Below are 24,826 nucleotides of genomic sequence, written 5' to 3'. Positions count from 1 at the left end.
TCTTTAACTGTGAATGCCTTGATTTTTACAAAACACTTTATCCTCTGCTCAAATCATTGGGGGACGTCAGAGCTAAATTAAATTGAATCCTCTAACAACAAAAACAAGAGCAACAAAATCATAATAAATTTGAAATTTGCATTTTAAGTCAACTGTATCCATTTTTTTTTCTTGATTTTATAAGAAACTATCCAAAGATAATGTCACATATGCTCTGTGTGTGTGGTATCTTCATGTTTATGTGTGCTATAGTACAAGAAGGGTGAGCAGAGAACAGCCTCAGGCCATTGTCCTTACCGTCCACCATGACTGAGTCTATGGAACACCCCGTGTAAACTAGACCATGAGCTTCCAGGTAGTGTTCCATCTTCATCCCCCCCCCCCCACTTTAGAAGCACTGGACTATAGATTGCTGCTATTGCACCCAACTTTACAATGATTCCTTGTATTTTTGTCTTCACACTTGCATGGAAAACATATTTGCCCTTGAGCAAAACCTTACTTATGTTTTAAATAATCCCTATTGTGAATTACCTGCCCTTGCCTAAGGTGAGGAGTTTTGTCCTGCCTCAACTTGATGAGCGAAGCTTCTCGAAAGCCCCTGGCTGGCCTGTCACATTCTGAATGGAGATGGAGGAGGAGTGGCTAGGGAGGGAGTAGATGAGAAAGGGGAGGGAACAGGATGAGAAGAGGGAGGGGAAACTGGTTGGTATGTAATACGAATGAAAAAAAGTTATTTAAATAAAAAGTAAATATCTTTAAAAACCATATAATTAGATGGCACCAGAGGAAAACTCTACACTATGGGTTGAAATTTTGGAGTGCCTACAATGGGTGCTTTTGGTTCCACTCCAGAACTGGACAGCAAGACCTTCTTGCTGAAGACACTGGATCGCCAAGCCACAGAACATGGAACAATCAAGCTAGTATGGACATGGAAGCTTCATCTTTATTGGCTAGCTTTCACAGTGCTCAAAAGTGCTATGCATGCTTCTGGAGGAGAGAAATAATCCTCAATCTTACCTTAACTGTGACCCTGAGAGCTGCAATAATGACTGCACTAGGAAGACATGGCCATTGGTGCAATAATGCCACAAACACCACGTGGCCAACAACTACTTTATGATTGTGTTTAAGTCCCACCCCACAGAATGAAACCCATATGTAGTAGCTTGTTGGAAGAAGAACAAGTCCTAGACCTGAAGAATGTTCATCCCTCAATGGAGCATGAGCATCATCCCCCTACTCCCAGTTCTCAGGGACCATAGTAAAAGGAAGTGTGGAAAGTTCGTGATAGCCATGGGTAATGTTCTCAAGACACAAAAAGGCAGTTGCATCTATAAACTCAAAGGTGTTGTGATAACATACACAAAACCAACGCAAGCTAAACCCAGAAAGTGCAGTCCAGAGAAGGAAGGTGGGCATGAAGTTCAAGCCCTATGTGAGATGTAATCAGGATAGGGGGAGTCAGTGTTCCCTGGCTGATTGACCACACTCTAGTAGAAGGCTGTGTATTTAATAGTATATGGACAACACAAATTGTATTTGATTGCCAAAAAAAAAAAAAAGAAGAAAGAAAGAAGACAAAAGGGTGAGCAGGACAAAGGGTAGATCAGGAAGGAGCTGGGGGTGGGGGTGGGCGAATACAATCAAAGCACTTTGTGTGGAATACTTAAACTACAATAAAAATAAGGGGAAAATCCCACAAACTATAAGGTAAACATATAAAGAAATTCTTTTGCAATATGTTTTTATTCATTCTTTGAAAATTCAATTCAATGTCCCTTTGTTTAGTAGTATCTAAATTTTAAATAAAATGTAACTATACCATTTCTCCTCTTTCTGTTCTTCCTCCAACCCCTTCAGTGTGTCCTCCCTACAACCTTCCCCAGGTCTCCCTGTCATTCTCTCTTATATTGATGACCGATTTTCCACTATTGTTGTTGCAAATATATGCAGAAATATGTAAACACAGCTTCCCGAGTTCATTTAGTATGGATTGTGTGGATAAGATTTCAGGGTTGACCAGTTTGTATTGAATAACTGATTAGTATTAATGTTAAAAACCTGAGTGAATATAAGCAGTTTTGGTTTTTGAATAATAGATTTCATTGCCTCAGAATATAATCTCCACAGCTTAATGAATCATGAACTAAAGACAGTAGGGTATTTTAAATTTTTTTGACAGATTGAAACAGTTTGGTCACTGATCAGTTAACAATAAAGACTGTAAAATGTGGGATTTACTCTGCTAACTATTAGCATAACAAACATTGAATTTTTCTTATGATAACGATAAAATAACCTTGCTTTATGCCACTGGATTTAATAGGAGAAAAATATTAATTTTTATTTCATCACGTTGTCAGGTTAAATAGCCAGTGAGAACAGTAGCCTGTTTGCACTGATGTTTAATTATCATATGAAATTCTCTCATTTTTGTGGGAACATACGCTAAAATTGTTCTGTTTCTTATATTTATTTAAAATTTTATTTTTTTACCTGATCAAAGAGAGGTCTAGTTAATTGTTATTTTTAAACTACTGCCTTCATCAAATGGATAAATCTCCGATCATACTTTTGTTGTTATTTTCCAGAGTAATCTTAAATGTAGAACATACGGTGCAGGCTATTTTTTGACCACAAAGACTCAATTTCAGAGAAAAATTACACAAATCTATGCTTTTGACTCAGTAGGAATAGCAAAGTAAAAGTAATGTTACATGTTTGGGTGAGCATCTCTACATTTCTTATAGGACTTCAGCACTTTCGTGAATAAAATGTTCTTAAGTAAAATACTTCTCTACTATTGGTTATATTGGTTAGTTCACATAAAATATATATTTAAGAACCTCTAGTGCATGAAATCTCAGAAACATAGAAAATGCATTTAATCATCTAACATACAATGGGGGAAGGAAGAGAGGGATAGACACACACACACACACACACACACACACACACACACACACACGGGGGAGGGAAGAGAAAGAATGAAAGAGACGGAGAAATGATAAGATTCCTCAGAGTCTATGCTCTATGGAACTATAACCTCATCCTTTTGTTCTCTAGACCTCTGTAAAACCCTATTGAAGATGTTTATGGCTGGTAGTGTCTCCTCCTATGGTGGTTTGAGTGAGAATGGTCCCATAGACTCACAAGTCTGAATGCATGATCCCTAGTTGGTGGAAATGCTTTGGAAGGATAGTAGGCATGGCCTTGTTGGAGAAGGTATGTTATTGGCAGTGGGCTTTGAGGTTTCAAAACTCATAACAGACAGGCCTTGTTAACTTTCTCTCTGCCTTAGCTTGTGGATCAGATTGAGTTCTCAGTAGCTACTCCAATATTAAACTTGCCTGCCTTCTTCTATGTTCTCAGCTGGAATGGCCATGGACCCATTTTCTGAAACATAAGCCAATAAGCACTTTCTTCTATAAGTTGCCTTGATTATGGTGATTTAGCACAGTAGTAGAAAAGTAATTAAGTCACCCCTCTAAGCAAAGATCTGTCTGTTTTCCTGTAGGATATGTTTGCTTCCCCAATAAACAAACTTAAGTCATCAAATCCTGTCCTCAATAAGTAAAATTTGCATTGATTTAGTTTTCATATTTAATTAAAGTCCAAAAAAAAGACTAGAATGTAGGTTTTTAGTAGACTAGATGCTTTCAGGATTTCAGGAGAAATTTAAGTAGTAGAAATAAAATAGAAACAGCTCAGAGATCAATGTTAGATTGCAGTTTTCATTTGACTCCTGAAGAGAACTCAGGAATTGGAAAGAAGCATAAAGGGTCTGACTGGGTTTCTTTTTCTCTGGCCCTGCATGAGGGACTGTGTGTCTGGGCATTCTTTCAACTCTTCTTCCTTTACTTTCATCTAGTAACAGATCAGGAAAATATCAACTGCTGAATCTGAGCAATTCTTAGTGTAATAACTGGGATGTGGTAAGGATTAACTAGTTTAGAAGTCTAATCCCTGAGATCAAGCTCAGTCATGGGGCACCAAGATTGTGTCTCAGCCTCTTCAATATCTAATTACAGAAACACACTGGGTATCTTAGAGGAGAAGAGAAGCTTGTCAGAAATCAACATTTCCTCTTGGTGCATCTTTCTCACTGAGTGTCACGAGACTCTGTGTCCTCAATTTTATGATAAAGATGTAAAATTACAGATTATTTTTACAACTCTGACATGTAGCAGAATTTATCAGGGAATTTATAAACCAGATGTGTCCCATTCCACCCCAAACCCAATGAAATGTGTTATCGGAGGGAAGGTGTTAGACAAAGTTTCCCTAAAGAAATCAATCATAATCAAACTGGAAACATTGACCACACTCATATTAAAAGTTCCTTGCTATCTTACTTGTTTTCTATGTTTATTGAACACTTGAGCTGGTAATGACTTAAAATTAGAAACTAAGATTTCACCTAGATTCACTGAAGTCAAATATTTATATAGTAACACCCTCATTCCTAAAATTTTCATGAGATTTCAAATGGTTTCCTCTTAACCGTATTTAATGTACTGCATTTTAGCTTCCTGTGACCAGAGCATATTTTCCTAGTGGCAATACTGCATATTCAGCAAAGTATGAACATTCAGAAGAATACACATGTATAAAAGAAGGCAGTTATAGTGGTCATTCCTTTCTTTACGAAGGTATTACAAAAGTATTGAGGGAATGAAATTGGACACCACAAACCTCTATGGAGCAATTTATTAGATGTCTTTCAAGTAATGAGAGAGTATTGTTGGGTAAGTTAGAAACTAAAGGTCAAGATCTTAATAATTGCCCTGTTACAAGTGACAAGCATTTGATATATTTTAACTTAAAAAATCACCAGTGAAAAATTTTCATCTGCTAAAAAGGAAAATAAATTTCTTTATACAATTGGCACTAGTAAAATTCCTAATTTAAATATATAAACAATAAGGTAAAAATATTAAAAAATTATTTTGTAATATGTTTTTGTTAATTCTTTAAAAATTCAAAACAATGTCCCTTTATTTCGTAGCATTTAAATTTTAATTAAAATACATTTATATCACTTCTCTTCCTTTCTGTTCTCCCTTCAACCCCTTCAGTGCCCCCTCCCTACAACCTTCCACATATCCCCATATCATTTTCTTTTATTTTGATGACCTACTTTTTATTATTTTATTATTTTTATGCATATATGTGCCAATATATGCATAAATATATAAACATAACTTGATGAGCCCACTTAGTTTTCTGTTTCTTATATTTATTTAATATGTATTATAAAAATGAGGGGTAATGTTTTTAAGACATAAAAAGGCAGTTGCATCTCTAAACTCACAGGTGTGGTGATAACATGCAGAAAACCCACAAAAGCTAAAGCCCGAAAATTTTCGGTACGGAGAAGGACAATAGACATGAAGTTCATTCCCTGTGTGAGAAGCTATTGGGAGAGGAGGAGTCAGTATTAGCAATACAGACCCTGGTAGATTGACCACACTCCAGTAGAAGGCTATATATTTATATGGACAACATAAATTGGACTTGATTGCAAAAGAAAGAAAGAAGAGAGAGAGAGAGGGAGAGAGAGAGAGAGAGAGAGAGAGAGAGAGAGAGAGAGAGAGAGAGAAAAAGAAAAAGAAAGAAAGAAAGGGAGGAAGGAAGAAAACATAAGGGTGGGTGGGACAGGGAGGTAGATCAGGAAGAAATTTGAGGGAGGTTGAATATGATCAAAGCATATTGTGTGAAATACTTAAAATACAACAAAAATAAGAAAAATACTGCTGTAGGAATTCTTACCACCAGTAAGTTTTAAGTTACCTGCCCACTTGGGCGTGGCCTTTTATACTGTATATGCCAATGTAAAGCACAAGCCAGGCCTCTTTTCCAGCTGCAGGACCTGGTTGCTGTTCCCTGTTCCAGCAGAGGACCGTGATTTGTGAGTCTACCCCTAATAAATAACCCTCTATTATACTCAATTCTGAGCTACTGTGGGATTTCATTTTTAGCATCCTTCTTCAAAACACATTTTCATATTACTTATTGCTTATTCAGTAGTGACTTGATGAAGATTAAAGAAATTTAAACTATGACATAGACATTGTCCCAGAATCACATGTATAGAGCAGAGGTTAAATAAACAATGGGTCTTAGGAGGTTGAGAAAGAAATCATTACATTGCTCTGCTATGTAAGGCTAGAGACAACTTCTTGAAGTTGGAAAGGGGCATGGTTCTATTTTCCTGTCCTCAGGAGTAAATCTGATAATATTCTCAAAGTGGTTGCTTTTTAACCACTTCAAAATCCGTTTTCAGAAAGGAGAAGAGAGAAGAGAGAGGAGGAGAAAGAAGGCGATGACGCATGAATGAGCAGGAGGAGGTGGCAGGGAAGGAGTGGGACGATGTTCTTTGGAGATGTCATGGCAATTGGAAGAGTTAGAATTCTGCTTTTATATTTAAGAATGTATGTTATTAAGGTTTCACCCCTTTCATTACTAAATTATCTCCAAAATAAATAATTTAAAATTCATTGAGAAAGAACTATCGAACTTAAAACATCTAATTTTACCTACGTGAACATGGTTGGTTATAAAACTGCATAATAACTGAAGTTTATATTAAACTTGCCCTAATGATAAAATTTTAACTAGTATATATCACTCAGTATTCTCTAAGATTTAGTTTAAAAAAATTCTTTAATAAAAGCTTTTCTACTCTGGTAAGAGTCATGTCATGTATCCTAAAAGAAATAGGATAATTTTGCAGAGGGCAGACCTCTTGAATACAAGAAGTGGGCCATGTCTTGAACAGATAGACATTCATCTTTATACACAAAAGTAAGAGGTAAGAAGGCATAGAAGACTGCCAAAGACAGAGGTATGATCTCCCCCCCCAAAAAAAACAAACTTAAAAAATTGGTCATTGAAAGAACAAACAATTCAATAAAAATGGGGTACAGACCTAAACAAAGAACTCTCAACAGAGGAATCTAAAATGGCTGAAAGACACTTAAGGAAATGCTCAACATCCTTAGCCATCAGAGGAATGCAAATCAAAACAAGTCTGAGATTCCAACTTACACCTGTAAGAATGGCCAAGATAAAAAACACTGATAATAACTTATGCTGGAGAGATTGTGGGGTAAAGGGAACACTCCTGCATTACTGGTGGGAGTGCAAACTAATACAGCTTCTTTGTGTGTCAGTATGGTGATTTCTCAGAAAATTTGGAAAATCCTATTTCAAGACCCAGCAATATCACTTTTGGGTATATACCCAAAAGATGCTCAATCATGCCACAAGGACATGTGCTCAACTATGTTCATAACAGCATTGCTTGTCATAGCCAGAACATGGAAACAACCTTGACCAAAGAACAGATAAGTAAAATGTGGTACACTTACACAACAGAGTAATAAACAGCAGAAAACAATAATGACCTCTTGAAATTTGCAGGCAAATGGATGGATCTAGAAAGCATCATATTGAGTGAGGTAACCCAGACCCAGAAAGAAAGCAGCATGCAATTCACAATCTAAAGAACCTAGACAACAATGAGGACCCTAATAGAGCCATACATGGATCTAATGTGCTTGGGAAGTAGAAAAAGACAAGATCTCCTGAATAGATTGGGAGCATGGAAACCATGGAAGAGGGTAGAAGGGGAGGATAGAGGAAGGGAGGGGAGTGGAGAAAAATATATTGCTCAATTAAAGCAATTTTTTAAAGAAAGAGGGCATGAAAGAAAGAAAGATGTAATGGGACATTCAAGTCAAGCACACTCAGCTGCTAGACAGAAAAATGTGAATTTCAGGTTTCAGTAAATAGTTTTCTAAAGAAATACATTTTAAAGTAATTTTCTGTATGAATCATAAACAGGTGGCAGTGTGCTAAATAAAGCTGCAGCTATAGTCCTCGTGCAACAGCTTATAATCTTCCTAGTTGTGGTCACGCCTATATCATTATATAATTTTTATTGTAGTCTCACAATCAAGTACCAACAAATGCAAGCTCTTGGAGGGTTGATGTTCATTTTGGTAATTAGCAAAATATGTGTCACCCATTAAACTGAGGATGAGCAATTGGCAAATCTCAGAAGTTCTTGTCCTGGAAGTAAAGTGAGAAACACATTATGGGTTTCGCTCGTGTTCATCCTATTGCTTGGGATTTCTGCATGAACTGTGCTATCTGTCATGTGACCAGATGAAAAAGACGAATCTTGGAAGGTTGGGAATACAACTGTCCTCTTCTCTTTGATGATCATTATTTCTTTATTAAAGAAACTATGTGTAGAATGTTTCCATTAATCAATTAATAATATGGGGAAATGGCTTCAAATGGATTGATTTATAGGAGCTTGGTATTCTCCTCAGTGGTAGGATATGTGTCGACTGTTTACAAGGCCTGGGTTCCATTCCCACCCCCACAAATGAAAAGAAGCAACTGCTTCACTGAATATTAAGTGTCATGACTAGCTTCTTTTCAAATAAGGAAGTTCATGGGAGAATTTAAAAGAATGTTTATGGTACAATGACTAATCAAATCATGGAAATAATATTCTTAAAATGTCTGTGTTTTCTACCCCCCCTAGCCATTTTCAAATGGTGGAGTATGGTAGCTTTTAGTATGTCTTTCTGTGCACCAGTTTGTTGTAGATCCCTTGGCAGGAAGACAGACAGACAGTGTGGTGATGGCTCTCTGGAAAGACCATGTCCATATTGCAGAGTGAAGGTCTCGTCTTATATGTTTTAGGGGAAGGGGGATCTATACCAAGTGATTGATAGGCACTTTATATGTTTGTCGTCAGTTGTCTTTGATGGCTTCCATGTGGGAGGGTAGGATTCTGCTTACAACATAGGCTATGAAGGTGAGAGGAGCAAGAATCGAGAACTATATATTAATGAGCTAATTTTGCAAAATGACAAGGCCCTGGCTAATATTAAGTGAGCAGGTAAGTGCCATTTATTCCGGTGATGGTTGGAGAGTAATTGTGGGTTTCGAGGTCATGTTAATGAGTGTCTGGATAGAAGTACAGGTCTTGGGGTCCTACGCTGTATCAGACACGTTGTGGGATTATAATGAACTATTACAGACCCACCTCTGTCTCTTGGGGTTGTAACCTAATACAGGATTTAAAAATTATTCTAATTTTTTAAAAGGTAAAATGTACTCTCAGTTTATAAGAAAAGTAGCTAAATATTCCCTTTGTGCCTCTCCCTAGATCACGGCTGAAAGGCTGAGTTCAACATGTCCCAGCTCTTTGTTAATGTAAATACAGTGACTTGAGTTATTCATATAATAAGACATTCCTCTCGCTTAGGGAAGCAATAACTGCAGGGTCACAGAAACTCTGTCCCAGAATAAAGAAGGCACACTTTCCTGCAACCTTCATTTTAACTAAGAATATTTTCAAACATTGAAACTTAAATCAAAAGCAGATAGGATAAATTCACGTTACTATTTAAAATACCTAGTGCTGTGGCAACAGGAAGTCAACGGCAGGCATTTATAAGACTGCAGCTCCAAGGGTGACCTGCGCAGCCTGACCCAGGAAGACCGGCATAGCATCATAAAAAAATGCTTAATTCATAACAGCCACTCAGTTGATCTCCGCAAAAAATAAATATTCTGTACATGAAATAGTGATTTCTAATCAGGGAAATAATAAGGTCAGCAGCTTAATATTACATGAAATGATAATAATTATCTATAATTTCAAATTGTTGATATTTTAGTCTCCTCTCAATGTAATCATGAATTTTAATTGATTTTGACTGTAAAAAAGAAAGCAAATATATTGGGGGTAGTTAAAAAGTGAAAAAAACCCAAATGTTCTGTGACTTTTCTTAACATTTTGAAGTTGTCATAATGACATAAATAATATTTCTACTCTGGGGACTCATCCTAGATAGAACTAAATGGTATTAACTTATAGGAACCCACACACAGTGGAGTATTATTTCAAAGACATTAAGATTCAAGATGTCAAAAGGATGTTCAAACAATACAAACAAGTCATTTTTATACTCATTTATCATTATAGGACAGAAATCCAAACAGAGGTATAAATTAATCCTGATATATTAAAATATCAAAATCAACATGAAATTATATTCCATAAAACTCACTTGCTACATAGAAACTCATACTATTCAATCTACCACCACTGAGATGGCCATTAAGTCTTTTCCAGGGCAACATTTCAATTACTAGCTGTGGTTAGGTCATTCCTGACTTTAAGTATGACTGTTGTCAGTGTCTTCAGAACCCTTAATAAACTATTAGGGACATAATTGAACTCTTTAGGTCAGTGGCTTGGTAGGGCTTTTTCACTCATTGCCACGGTACTAAGACTAACCACAAAGTAAGCACATTTGCCAACACTTCCATCAGGACATACATCTGCAAAGGTGACTATTTTACCAAGTGGAGTGAAGACATTTCCAAGTATTATCTGAAAGGTGGCTGTACTAGAATCATATCTTACCTCTGGATTAGCAATGTTTTGAATACAATGTCGTATAATTAAATAATTGGTGGTTAATTTTGATGCCACAACTTTGCCCAACTTGTATTCACCCGCTGTTAATTTATGATTGAAAACGCCCAGTGTTCACCTAGGCCCTTAGCTTCTGTTACCTGTGGTGGTGACACTAGTGATCCACACTCTATGGCGTCATGTAGGAGCCATGTGGCTATGCATTTGCACTCAGAATTGTGGCAAACACAGGGCTGTTGAGAGAGGGGGAAGAGCAAGGTTCTCTGTACTACAGGCTGCTAGATGAGTTCAATATCAATGAGAAATGAATAACATCGAAGACCTTCATGACGAATGTGCATGCATGGCAGCAGTCAGAACCATTCTTCTATCCTCATCCAAACACAGCCGCTGCCAGTCATCTGGCTCTCGGGTTCCTTTGTGAAGTCCGGGTTTGTTTATCCTATGAGTAGTATAACGTTTCTAAAGGCACGCCTCGTATCCCCAGTCTTCGCTCTTCAGGGCTGTACTCAGCACACTGCTTCCCCTGCATCCTTATTGTTCTCCATACCCTTGCTGTCCTCTTCATTTTCTCCTGATCATCTACCCCTAGCCCATGTGTGGATGCTCTGCCCTATTTTTTCTTGATACTTCCCAGTACAATTCTTTGCTTCACATAACAACGCCAGGATATATGCATAACTACACTTTAATACGAGGTCTAAATAAGCAACTTAACAAGTGAGTGAACGCCTGACATAAGAACAGGCATGCAGTGTGCTTTTATTCAGCTTGTTTGGAACAAGAAAACGAGAATGCAGGCAAGCAGTCTCCTTCATGCATGTTCGGTTGCAGTCAAGTTGATGGGAAGTTAAAGGTAGAAACGTGGATGAATGGATAAGCTGATTTTGATTGGCAACCCACTCAGCTATATAAATATTCACAGGTATATTCACTGATGAGCATTTTCATACATTTTTCCAAAGCAAATAAAGGAGGAGTAAGACAACAGGAAAAGCAAGAAACTGGCTGCCAAAATGTCTAAGTAATGAAAAAAAAAAACCAGTTCAGTGATAATCACATCGCTATTGAAGACCGAGGACCAAATCTTCCATAAAATACAGAAAAAAAGATGCATAATTCAGAAACATACCAACTAAAACAAACCAACCAGATAGAACAAGATGCCTACCATCTCCATCTCCAAAATAAATAAACCAAAAACAAAGAAAACAAAATGCCCATCATCTCTATTCTCCAAAATAATAAATGAATAAATAAATAAATAAACATGTCTGATAAACACACTGACAGGTAATTTTGATAGATTTTTAAAAATGTATGTTGCCACAACAATTGATTATCCATTATCAAATGGTCGGCCCTGAGAACATATATACAGGCAACATTATACAGGTTATATTTAAGAATATGTACACATAGTCATGTAATAACAATTAATGAAAATCAGGGGCCAGCAATTTGAGACAGAGGAAGTAGGAGTATATGGAAGGGTTTAGAGAAAGGAAGGGAAAAAGAGAGATGATGTGGTTGTATTATAATTTCAAAAATATAATAAAAAAGGAAGTCTGTTGGATATGATATGTTGATATGTTTCCATATTCTATTTAATAAGTCAATTTGTACAGCTGAGAGTACTTCAGTGATTCATTGGATAACAATATCCAAAATCATTATTATTACTGAAAGTATTGTGATAGGAAATTCCTTTATTTGCTATAAAGAACAAGTGTAAATGGTTTGCTTGAACTATATCCTATGAAATGACGTAAAAGTAACACATAGGTTTCCTTTTTTCTTTTCTTTTTTTGTTTTTGTTTTTGTTTTGTTTTTGTTTTTTTGTTTTTTTGTTTTTTGAGACAGAGTTTCTCTGTGGCTTTGGAGCCTGTCCTGGAACTAGTTCTTGTAGAGCAGGCTGGCCTCGAACTCACAGAGATCCTCCTACCTCTGCCTTCTGAGTGCTGGGATCAAAGGCGTGCACCACCACCACCCGGCAGGTTTCTAAAGTACCTATAGGTTGAATATAGTCAGACACTACTTTAGTGTTGCTTGATCCAAATGTGAAAAGTACTTGTGGTTGAAATACTGCAACCATTCGATACGGAATTATTTGGCACATAAGCATTGTCTTAATTCTATGGGAGGCACTTTGAGACTCAAGCATTTCAAAATGTGATGGCATTATTGGGTTTTCGCAAGTGATTGCTAAGAACCTACATATTGTTTATTTCTAAACTCTTTTCAAAGGTGAGAATGTTGACCCATTTCACGTTTTCTATGTCCTTAAGAGAAAATGCACAGCTCAATTGTCAAAACACCCAAATCACTAATCTGCCCTCCGATCACAAGGAACATAGGTTTGTTCAAAATGCTTATGTGTGAAGATAACGTGGAAGAGAAATGACATGGCTTGAGGGCAAGAAAGCACAATCTAAAGCCTCCAGAAAGTGTATGTAAGGACAGCTAACCCTGGAGACCCATGCTTAGGATGGTTCTTGGAACCAGGTACTGCACTTCAAAACTAACAACTTAACTGCAATGCATCTTCCAGCTACTGTGTCTAAATGACTTCTGCCTACTCACTAGGGACTGTAATACCAAACAAGCCAAACCTAAGCAGTATAGTGGTTGGACAAAGAAGAAGAGGAATCCCTTCCCATAACAATGCAGCCCTAAACATGTGCCTTTCTTCACATGGGAGATCTATGATTTTTCCGTTATTTTAATTGACATCTGTTGGGAGCTACGAACCCTCCAGATCCTGAATTTCTGGTAAACAACTTGTAATGCTTGCAGCTGAGTACTCCTGAGTACTCCTGAGTACGAGACCCTCAGGAGTTCCTGATGGGAGGAAAGTGGTTTCTGGTGTGCTTGGCTGGGGCGTGGCTATAGAACAGTGGCTATATAGTCAGTTAAGGACTTCTATATAAGTGGCTCTGGTACACATTAAAGGTGCATTCTTGTTCAGGAATGATCCGTGTCTCTGTGTGTCTTTGTGTGTTTCAATCTCCAGCCCCTTGCCTGGTTCACGAACTGTATGGTAGTGCATTGAGCACAGACAGGCGTGGTGTACTACAGACATCTTCTACCCCTGAATCCTTAATGAGTTTCAAAACCAGTGTCAGGGCCACTGAGCTGCATAGGAGCATTTTGTTTTACAAGGACTCAATCATTAAATAAGGCTGACTTGTTCATGTGGAGAATTTCCTACGTTAGTGAAAAACTATGGTAGAATGCTCTTTCCTACAGGTTACAAGTGACCACCCCCCTCTCTTATTTTGTGTGGTAGTACCCTGGCCATTCTTGTCACCACGGGTTTGATATTTCTACAGTTTATGCAAATGAAAGAATTACTCTATGTAGCCATTGCCACGATGGCTGATGACTTAAATGCGGCATTTATAGAAAGTCACTCGCTGTAATAGCTTCACTTAGGAGTAATGGAGGATATGTGCTACATGATTCAATTTGACACAATTCTGGCTTCCTTTTGTAATGCACACAGTTTTAACATCAATATTAGAATAAAAAAGCATGTACATAGCAGAACCTGATGCTTCTTTCCTTAAATACGATAGAAAACTCTGTGCAATTAACCTTTTCATCATCTGTAATAATCATAATAATACTAGAATCACGAAATTTAAAATGCAATGAACTAACATTTACAATTATTTCTCTCCATAACAAAATACTTCAGTTCAGAGGTCATTTTTATACTTTGCCTGCTTTGTGTTTGCCTTTTTTCCTCCTACTTGTGGCCATTCTCTTATTTCCTAAAATCCTGTTGTTTATTTGAACATACGGCCGAAACTGAGGATATGATTAATATGAGAAAATACAGAGTTTGCTGAACTTCTAATAAACTTAGAGACCATTTGAAGAGATAAATAACTGTTTTTTTTTATTTATGAATACTGCGAAACCTTCCTCTTTTCTTGTCAGTTCAGCTGCACTTGCAGACAGATGTTACTGCTGACCTTTCGGGAAGCATCCTCCAGCACGAATGAAACACACAGAATGCGCTGCCCTGTACACAGCCTCCTGGTGATGGACACGGCCAAATGGTTTCGCATGACAACAGCTATCACACAATGGTAATATTGAGAGCCGTTAAATATATGGGGGAGTCTGACATGATAATTTTATAATTCACAGGAAAATGATTCCTTCATCATTGTGAGCGACTTTCACTGTAAACAAAGTAGTTCAGAGTGACTTGGTGATGAGTTGAGTGGGAACTAGAGCAATGCTGATGGATGAGTTTGAAATCAGGCTTTGACGCTATGCAGCATCCACCAGACGGCTAACATTAACAAAGGCTCATTCCTTTTTTCTGTAGCTAGAAATGTAAGGACTCTACAACCTTATAAAATAAAATAAGATTTTTTTTCTGGGTTATCCAAATGTTAGAATTACTATGTTGCATCAAAGGCCGGGGTTTGACACTGACATGGTCTAATTTGCAAACATATTGTAATATCATATCTATTTCAATATATTGTCAGATGGCAAACCCTTGTAAATTAGCCCCAAGAAGTTTTGTCTTTGTTTTTTGAGACAGAGTGTCACTATGTAGCCTTGACTAGCCTGAAACTTGCTATGTAGCTAAGGCTGGCCTTGAACTCACAAAGACTCACCTACCTATGCCTCAGGAATGGTGCAACTAAAAGGGCATACTACCACCCCCGACTCACCAAAATTTTAGTTTCTTCTGTTGTTACAATTTGTCTCTAAGTGAAGAATCCCTTGTAAAAAAGACAAAACAAAACAAAACAAAAAACTCTAGTTTTTGTTTATTTAAAATTGTCTTTTATTTATTCCAATTTTGGTAGTTACTAGTCTTTGATCAAGAATTATCCCACAGTTTTGTGTAAATGTACTCGAAGAGAGAGCGAGAACTAACTGTCTCTCGCTGACAATAGTTTTGCAGAGCAATGTGGCAAATGCACTTGCTGAGTTACCATAATACATACTTAACCATAACAGAACAATCCTTTCAAATGCACATGTAGGAAATACAAACTCTGTTTCATCTCCAACAGAGCTTTATATATTTTTCAACAGCTTATGATCTGAGCCATCTATCTTATTTAAATGTGGAATGCACATAAGTACCACAGATGCTTCATCTGAAATAATTGTATGATGATAGAAATTTGATAGTGGGAGGGAGTGAGAGAGTGAGGGGGAGGGAGAAGAAGAGGACTACAAAAACATCAAATCATAATTACCACTGTTTTATATTAGTGGTCTATCTTTAACTCATTGAAAAGGCCATGACCCAGACTGGGCTCAGGTGACAGCCTCAATATTTATAAAGGTCTTTCTGAAATATTTGCAAACATTTTCTCATTTGCTGGATCCTGGAAATTCAGGATGCATACGAATTTATTACTGCCTCTGAAAATAGACAGGAAAGGAGAAATTGACACAGTGTTTCATATCAGCACTGGAAATACCTGGGCTAATGGGAAGTCTCTTGGGTTTCCTAGACTATGAACGCTGTGTCCTTAGGTTCTCATAGGGAAGGAGATTATGCACATGACAGGCTCTGGCAGAGATGCATCTGATCTCAATAGTTTTATAAATTTCGTGTAAAAAGAAAAAATGCAAAACATTTACTGTAGGTTGATATTTATACCGTGTGTTGATGCTCAAACAGCTTTGGCAGCATTCTGAGGACTTGGCAGTTTTTGTAAAATATGTCAAGAAAGAAGCACAACATCCTCACGCTGCCTTAAACAGCAGATCTAACCTCTCTTCATACACCAGTGCAGCCTTGACAGTCTCCCAGCACCTTACAAAGAGACAAGGCTCAGTTAGCATTAATGGAGACAGGCACCCGTGCTGTGGCATGACCTGCAAGCCCTGTAGAGTCACCTGCTAACCCAACTTCCTTTAGTAAAAGTAGCTATTTTATTTCAGCCCAGTTTTAAGTACAAAGGAATTGGTTTGTAAGGAAAGACATACATGGACATTCTGGCATGGTCATTAGCTTCCTTCTTCCACTTAAAAAATCAAACGTGCATCTTCAAGAAATATAGGTTTGTTCTGAATAGAAATAGTTAAGTTTAAGAAAAGCAAAGATTTACTTATAAAAAAGAGTCTCTTCCTATTATAGCACTTTAATACATTTTCTCCTTTGTATATCATTATAATTTAGTTCCAACTTATTCAAGCTGGCCGCGATTACTCACTCCATATGTTTTCATTGTAGATGGATGGAATTAATTTTTAAATAACCAAAATACATTTTCATAATTACCTAATATGTTAAAAATAGTGTTTGTTCTTAATATTTTTTAAAGGGAGGCCAGCGACAATGTAGATACTCGGACTACTTATAAAGACCGTGGCTGAAAGGAGAACTTAATAGTGGTTTCTCAGGTAAGCCAAAGGGGCAGCCACCAAAATAAATCCATAATGAACTGTAGGTTATTGCTATAATGTTATGTTGCTTTAATCCTTGCTACTGTTCTCAAAGCAAGTCTCAGTAGAATTGCAAGGGGAAAACCCAATTTTATCAAGGAACCTCTTGACACAATTCCTTTCCTTAAAGTGTAATTCCAGAAGAAAACTCTCTTAGGACAGGAAGTACACTGGCAACAACCCAGGAAAATCACTTAGATGGGCAGTGGAGAAAATGCTCAGAGCACTCACCCAGGACGGCCCCAAACATCATTCCATCTGACCAAGAGAGGAAGGTGTTTTATGACTATTTTAAAAGTTCAAACACATGAAGAGTGAGAGGCCTGGACTTGCATATATTTTTGATTTTGAGAAAGCATATTGTTTTATATACTTCAGGATGGCTCAATATTATTCCTAATGACTGCAGACAGGATGAACAAAGTCAATGTTCAGGCTACTTCCCTGTTGGTAGCATTAGCTCTCTTTCGACTCTATGTGGATTCCCTGCTGCCCATGCTCAACCACCGTGTCTCACCAGTTTTAAGTCTTAATCTTTACGAGATTCCATACAGCACTCACTCCTTCCTTGGAAGAACACATTGCATTTCAGTCAGACGATTATACATGTGACTGTCAAGCCTCCCTATTTACAGAAGAACCTCAGCACATATACGGTTCATGCTTGTGCTAACTCAGAAAAGTCACTGTTCATACAGAACTGAAAACTATATTCATCACTAGAGTCCTTTGTGACGTAGCCAAATGAAGCATTTCTAGAAGTGATATATTTGAAAGCCTTGGACTGAAAATTAGAGATGAATCATTTATGAACTTTGATTAAAAAAACACATTTTATGTGAAGTCTCTGATCACATCAAACCAAATGTTAAATAAAAAGGAATTCTTGTTATAGAAAGGATTGGTAAAAACAGAGCTCACTCACCATTCCGGCTCTCTTCATCAATGGCCACGATGGTAGCTGGTGGGCCTCCCCTAGCTAGTTTGCAATCTAGAGAAAAGATAATCAAAGAATAGAATTGACAAGTGCACAGAAGTTACTCAAAATATAGAATGATATTTAAAAACTATAATCAACTTAATATACAACATTCCAAGTGTTTTACTAGGAAAAAAAAAACATTTTTGAAGGTCCACACTAGTTCTATGTAGTTCTATGACACCAAACCAAACACGGCTTAAACCTTTACTGTGAAGTCAACAAAGATGACCGGGAAACAGTTCTTCTGAACAGAGCTAATGGAATGGTAATTTAACACAGAGAAATAACATAGAGTGATGATTAACTGGATAAACCACGAGAAAGCTTCACAACAGAAACATAATTGAGAATTAATTGTGATAAAGGGTATAATTAAAGACAGTAGATAGAATTTTAATAATGTTCTAAAACAATAAAGGGAAAATGGACAAGCAAGGGGTGTCATGAGGAGCTGGGGGTTATTTTAAGTCACCTTACCCTCATATTGCCAGTCTGGAGTCAAAGTACAGAATCACCAGTGGAAGCAGATCAGAAAACAGACGAAAGAAAGGAAGAAAGGATACATGGATATTTTTAGTGAGAAGTTTACAGATACATAAAAGTCATTCTATGATAATAGATGAATTACCTAATGATTTGTGGAAAAGAAATACATCATATTTTATAATACTAATAGAATATTAACATGAAAATTAGATAATTTATACATCTAATCATTAGCATAGAATTATTAGCAGTGACAATAACATAAAATACATGGATACAGGTTTTTAAAAGATATTTAAATTTCTTATAGAGTTTTTATCTTTACATTGAAATCTTTGGAGTAATGTCTACCAATCAGAAGTGGTCATGAATTCATATCTTAAGCACTCATCTCTTGAATAATTATTCAATAATTATTGAATATTACTCAATAAGGCTCTAAAAATAACATTATAACATCCTCAAGTTAAATATGAAAGCTAAATTCACAAGCTGCCACATGTACATTTCAGAGGCAAAAAACAGTCTCTGGAGAAACCAATAGGCTAATGTGGATTTATGACACACGGATATGCATGCTGGAAAGTACTGTGCTACACGTGGCTAACATGTATGTGCCATCTGGAAGCGATTTCAAGATTTTCTCATAAAAAATGTTTCCTGCCTTTCATGGACGTCGGCACAGGTCATGCAGTCTTTGGAAGCCCAGTTCTATGAGGTAAGTGTGCATCTTCTCTTTTGAAGTGAAAAGGCTGTGAGCTCTGCCGCTTTTATCTTGTCTTTGTCAGCCTCGTCAGAGTCCCTGCCATGGTAACTCTCTACTCCTTTCCCACCTTCCTGCACCTCCCCACAGCTTGGCTCTGTCTGTCCACTCTGTTCTTATACAGCAATTATTACTGGCCTCCCACGTCCCACACACCCTGTTCAGAATAGAGTTAAAAGGTTTTTTTTTTCTTTTCTTTTCCAAAACCTATTACGTGCTTTGTTTGAAGTAAAGAGAAACTCTGAATAACCATCTAAGATTTTCCTTCTCTGTCCCAACTAAGGCTTGAATCATTGGGTCCTTACTTTTAGTAGTTTGATACTTTGTACTTGGGTTGTGAGCCTAGCCTTCAATGTCTCAGGCATTTCTCCAGCCTCCTAGTCTTTGTACAGCAGTGACAGTAAGTGGTGTACTTATGGAAATGTGGTAGACAGGGACAATGGGAGAATCATCCCCAGAAAGTTTTGATATAGTTCTCCTAGAACCCTAATAGCTTGCCACAGGACAGATGTGATCTGAAGTGATGAACCTGGCTTTGATGCCTCACCCCTGCCTTCCTATGTCATGAGATGGCCTCGTCTCTCTCTCATGCTCTTCCTATTGATGTGTCTTTTAGTGAAGCTGGAAAGTATGGCAGATAGGCGGTCGAATCCTCATGTGTGGGCCTCCCAAATCATGCATAGGAGAAAATTCTTCATAATTTCCCATCCTAAGTATTTTTGTATGGAAACAGCCCTGTGTATCTCATGGGAACAACGGTATTTGGTAGAAAGAGTTGAGATGAGAGGAACAATAACACCTAAATACAGGTAGAGTTTAATGCCGTGTTGGTGGAGTCAATTATTTTTCTTAAATCCCAGATGACAAAAATAAATGCACGGATACAGTGACAACTAATTTGTGTGGAGAGACAAACGGACAATGAGAAGGCAGAAGTGGCTGAGGAGCAGAGGAGTGGGAATCTGATGGATCCTTGAGGAGGGTTTTAGATTGTGCTTGTCTTTTCAGCTGCATGGGATGGAGCATGTAATCTTCAGGACTGTTACCTTCATCCATGTCTAGAAAGGGCCTAAAACCGTGACAGATACAGAGAATGGGTAAAACTGTCACATTCTAGAGTGAAAACTGGAAGAGGACGAAAGTTATTTAATTAGCAAGATTATCAGCAAGATTTAATCAGCAGGCAGGATGAAAGAAAAGGGAAAAATTAACTTAAGTTAACATATGTAACTACTAAGCTATAACCAGTTTGCGTCTTGTTTATAACTAGCAAGATGGCTCAATTGGGAAAGGCACTTACCACCAAGACTCAAAACCTGAGATCTATACCTGTGATGTGGTGGAAAATGAGCCAAAGCCCTCAAGTTGTCCTCTGACAGCCCCATACATGTAATGACACACATAAGTACAAGCAAGTAAATAAAAAATAACACATATTAAAGAAAGGAGAGATCTTAACATAACAAAACCAAAACCAATTGGGGAAAAAACCGAAACAAAAAATAGAAAGGAAGAAGAAGAAGGAGGAGGAGGAAGAGGAGGAGAAGGAAGAGGAGGGAAGGAGGGAGGGAGGGAGAGAGAGAGAGAGAGAGAGAGAGAGAGAGAGAGAGAGAGAGAGAGAGAGAGAGAGAGATTTTTATAACCAGACTATTTTTATAGTCCAGAGTCCCTGGTTCAATAATCATTTCCTAGACATACTGAAACATATCTATTTAATGCTTAATCTTCTGGAAGCTCATTTTCCCCTCGTCTTTCCCCACAGTAGTAGAAAAAGCCACAAAGTAAGAGTTTACCTCAACTTTTTCTAAGTTAGATCCCTTATTGGGCTCCCATTTTCCACTAATAAGTTACCATGTCTAACTCATACTTCAGGATTGGCCCAAGCCCATTTTTACTTTATTACTTTTAAACTCAGAACACTAATGTGTTTGTCAGACACATAATCTATTAATAACACTATTCAAGGCAGCTCAAGTTTTTGTTTTGAAATGATGCATTCATGAAAGTATAATTAGCTCTGAAATGCACGAAAACACTTTTAATAACAAGTTTATTTAAAACCGTCTTGAGAAGGAAGAAATTTTAGATAGAATAGACAAAGACTTATTGAGTGTAAAATACCCTAATTGAAATCAAAGGAGGCAATTTGGACTTGGCTCCTCTCTTTGGCCTGTGAAGAACCCACTTGCCACGAGAAGGGTAAATTATCTGGTGGTGAGGAGTCCTGGGAAATGGCCTTCTCCCGTCTGTTTACTTTACTCTCCACCATATTGGTTAAACCACTGATTTGTCTTCCATTGTGAAAAATTTCACCCTCTTAGGGCCTTACATATTTCCAACATCTCATTTGCTACTAAATGAGAGAGGTGAATGCCAACACCAGAACCAAGGTGGTTTATTCTACAGACATGTATGTCATCATGCTAAGTGTATGCCATGCACCCGTCAATGATCTTACAGCTGGTTGGTTTGAGAATCAGAAGGAAGCCCTAAACTGACATGTCATGACAGGTGTGAGATTTGAATCCCAAGGCTGGGTGCTTGAACTGCACCCCAAGGACCATTCAGATTCAGTTACTAACTGAAATCCTTATTCTGAAGAGGAAGCAGCCAGGAAAGAGCATTCAATTCTAAAATTTCAACTCATAGAAAACACTTATTCCAGTAAAATTCAGAGTTATTTGCTTTTGTCGTGTACTGACATGACAATGATCATCTGATTGTCGGGGACTGACGCATGGCTTTTCCTACCAGTTTTCTGGGAGTTCCATTGCTCAGATAATGTCTGCACCTGTAATTATGAAGCAGAGTTCTAAAATAAAAAGTCAGTTGTTACTTCATCTTAGACCCAGGCTGGTCTCTTTCAGTCACACTGGCAAAGTGAATATCAATAATTCATTCCAACTCCTGAGAGAAGTTGTCTATGCCCCTCCCAATTCCTGTGTTTCCCTCCAGGGTCACACTAGCAAGTCTGAATGTAATTTGTGAAAGACATCTCATATGTGATGATTCCCATCTCTAGACCTATCAGAAAATACCTAACTCTTTTTTATAATAGGTTCTCCCAAATTTGCTTCCTACAGGAAAACATGTCTCAACATTTTATGTTAACTTTCTATCTTTAATATGGTGGTCTTTGGAAAATAAAAATATTCTTTTAAAAATGCCTAAATACATATAATATCCAGTTCCTGTTCCCCAAGACTCTGGAACCTTCGTGGAAGGGGGGAAGAAAGGTTATAAGAGTCAGAAGTGGTCAATAACACTAAGAAAATAGTGATTTTCGTACACAACGGCGAAGTTACCCTTGTGAACATACAGCAACTGTGACACTTTACACAAGAAATGTGCCCTTTCCAGCCAGAAAAAAACATTAGCATAGATGGGGTAGGGGATGGGCATGAAAACACCCCTATCTGAGGAACTATTCCATAGATGATGGGAGAGGGAGAGTCAATTTTCTTGATGATGGGACCCTGGTAAGTCAACCACATGTCAGGAGAGACCCACTCTCAGGACTATTTGGGCCACCACAAACTGGACTCCACAGGAAAAGAAAAGTAAATAAAAGAAGAAGAAATGTCAAAGTTGGGTGGGGAGGGAGAGAAGGGTGGGAAGGGTGGTAATAGGAAGTGTTGAGGGAGGTGGGATGAATATGCCCAAAATACATTATGTGCAATTCTCAAAGAAATAATAAAATTGTTGAAAATGACGAATCATTTATTTCAGGTTAAAACTAAGTATTTTGGTGGCCTAGAACTCAATGCATTATAATATTTTAGAAGAAAATAGTTAAAATATGTTAAATGGCTCACCAGATGCTGCAAGCATGAATCCTTCCCCCAGCTCTCAAGTGCATTTTAGTGCATGTTCCAACTATAGGCAGAATCCAGGTGTTTTCTTCTCCTTAGCTCTTTCTCTTTCATCCAGAGCTAACCTCAAGACATGCTGATGTCACGTGATTTTATTTCTCTTTTCTTTCTTTCTTTCTTTCTTTCTTTCTTTCTTTCTTTCTTTTTTTCCTTCCTTCCTTCTTTCTTTCTTTCTTTCTTTCTTTCTTTCTTTCTTTCTTTCTTTCTTTCTTTCTTCCTTTCTTTCTTTCTACCCCTTTTTTACTCTTTGTGACCCATATGTCCTTCACGTGCATCTCCTACTGATGTCAACTTATGCTTCACTTTGCCAGGAAAACCCTTTCTGGCCCCTGACTTGGTAGGAGTCCCTGATGCGCCCTCTTATAATTACCTGTATCATCATACCAATTTGAAATAAGTTGATGCTAGGCACAGACAATCTGGGAAAATCCTAGACCTTCTATATAATCCTATGGTGTGTCTTACAGATAAGACCGCTTTATAAATGAACATTCCCTTTTCCCTATTAACCTTTATAATTTTCTAAAGTACAATAAACTGGGAAAAGATAGAAATTCACTTATTGTCTAAAGACAGGACTGTTGTTATCCTACAACCAGAGGGTCTCCATTTCTCTAAAAAGGGAATGCATGCTTCCTTGCTACCAATTAGTCATTGCCTCCACTGGAGATTCATACACTGAGTATCCAGTTGTCTGGATGAAACAAATATTATGGAATAAGTTCCTCTGTCAGCAGTGGGGAAGTCTTTTGCATCATGATTCTGCTGAATTGCGCCTTAAGCAAACAATGCACAAAGAGTTCTGATACCCGGACTTTGTAAAACCTGAATGATGGCAGACCCTGACACTCTAGATAGACCGAGATTTGCAATATTGCTTATACAAGGCACTTCCTTATCAGTATTATATAATGATCTGAACATATTTGATCTACCAAAGTTTTTACCTTATCATAATTATTTGATACAATTGCTAAATTAGAGAATTTTCATCTCTGTGACAAATACAAATTCACTCATCTCATTTTTTAAGTTCAGTCATTTCTAGTTGAAATTGATTCTTAGTGAAGTGTATTATGCTTTGACATTTGAAATCTAATGTTTAATAATCTAATATGAAATAGATGGGGCATCCCTATTAAAGCTTTTTCAATGTTGACTTTATTCTAAAATTACCCTGAAGACTCATTATGTTGTTAGGATTATTTTGCACATTAATCAAACTGTCTTAGTTCTTTTGAACTTTTTAAAAGAGAATTTTTGAAATTTGAATTTTTAAAGAGACCACAGCCAATCAAAATACAGGGTTGTGGAGCCCAGTCCAAATGGATACAACTACAAAGCAATTCTTACACCTAAGGCTCAGGGGCCATAGGGGAAGATGGGGTGGAAAGACTGTAAGAGTCAGAGGATCAGCGAGTTTGCTGTGAGGTTTTGTCTTCTACTAAAGTCAGAAACTGCACCCATAAAGTCTCACCAACATGATCACCTAAGTACAACATGAACAAGGATGATGGCGTAGACACTCCCCAGTGGATGGGGAGAAGCTCACAAGGCCTCGCCCCTACACAGAGGACTACAACGGACTCATGTGGGTGGAGAAATAGGCGTCCAGGGAAGAACCCACCCGTTGACCACCCAGCACCAAATGGCTGGCCCTGAAAACACACAAGCAACATGATATGTACTAAGCAGGTTATATTTAGTTGTATATTATATGTATATTTAGATGTGTATGTGTGTGTACATATAATCATGTGACAACATGAATGAGAAAAGCAGCCCTCAATTTGAAGTAAATCCTGGAAGGATCTGTG

The 24,826-nt window shown here is 37.5% G+C and overlaps 1 protein-coding gene across 4 annotated transcripts in view; it reads right to left on the bottom strand.

Annotated features, from left to right (window-relative positions):
* Positions 1–24,826, bottom strand: part of Pcdh15 (protocadherin related 15) — a 1,307,054-nt gene that overhangs the window by 449,957 nt on the left and 832,271 nt on the right. For all 4 annotated transcript variants that reach the window (XM_085679751.2, XM_087898231.1, XM_087898232.1 and 1 more), the window contains one exon: positions 17,832–17,897. In XM_085679751.2, coding sequence (XP_085535877.2) covers positions 17,832–17,897 — 66 coding nt within the window. The remainder of the gene's footprint in view (positions 1–17,831; positions 17,898–24,826) is intronic.

This window comes from Myodes glareolus, chromosome 18 (genome assembly GCF_982192425.1).
Source record: "Myodes glareolus chromosome 18, mMyoGla1.1, whole genome shotgun sequence".
NCBI lineage: Eukaryota > Metazoa > Chordata > Mammalia > Rodentia > Cricetidae > Myodes > Myodes glareolus.
The sequence above is the reverse complement of the archived record's forward strand: the minus strand, read 5'-3'. Positions and strand labels throughout refer to the sequence as shown.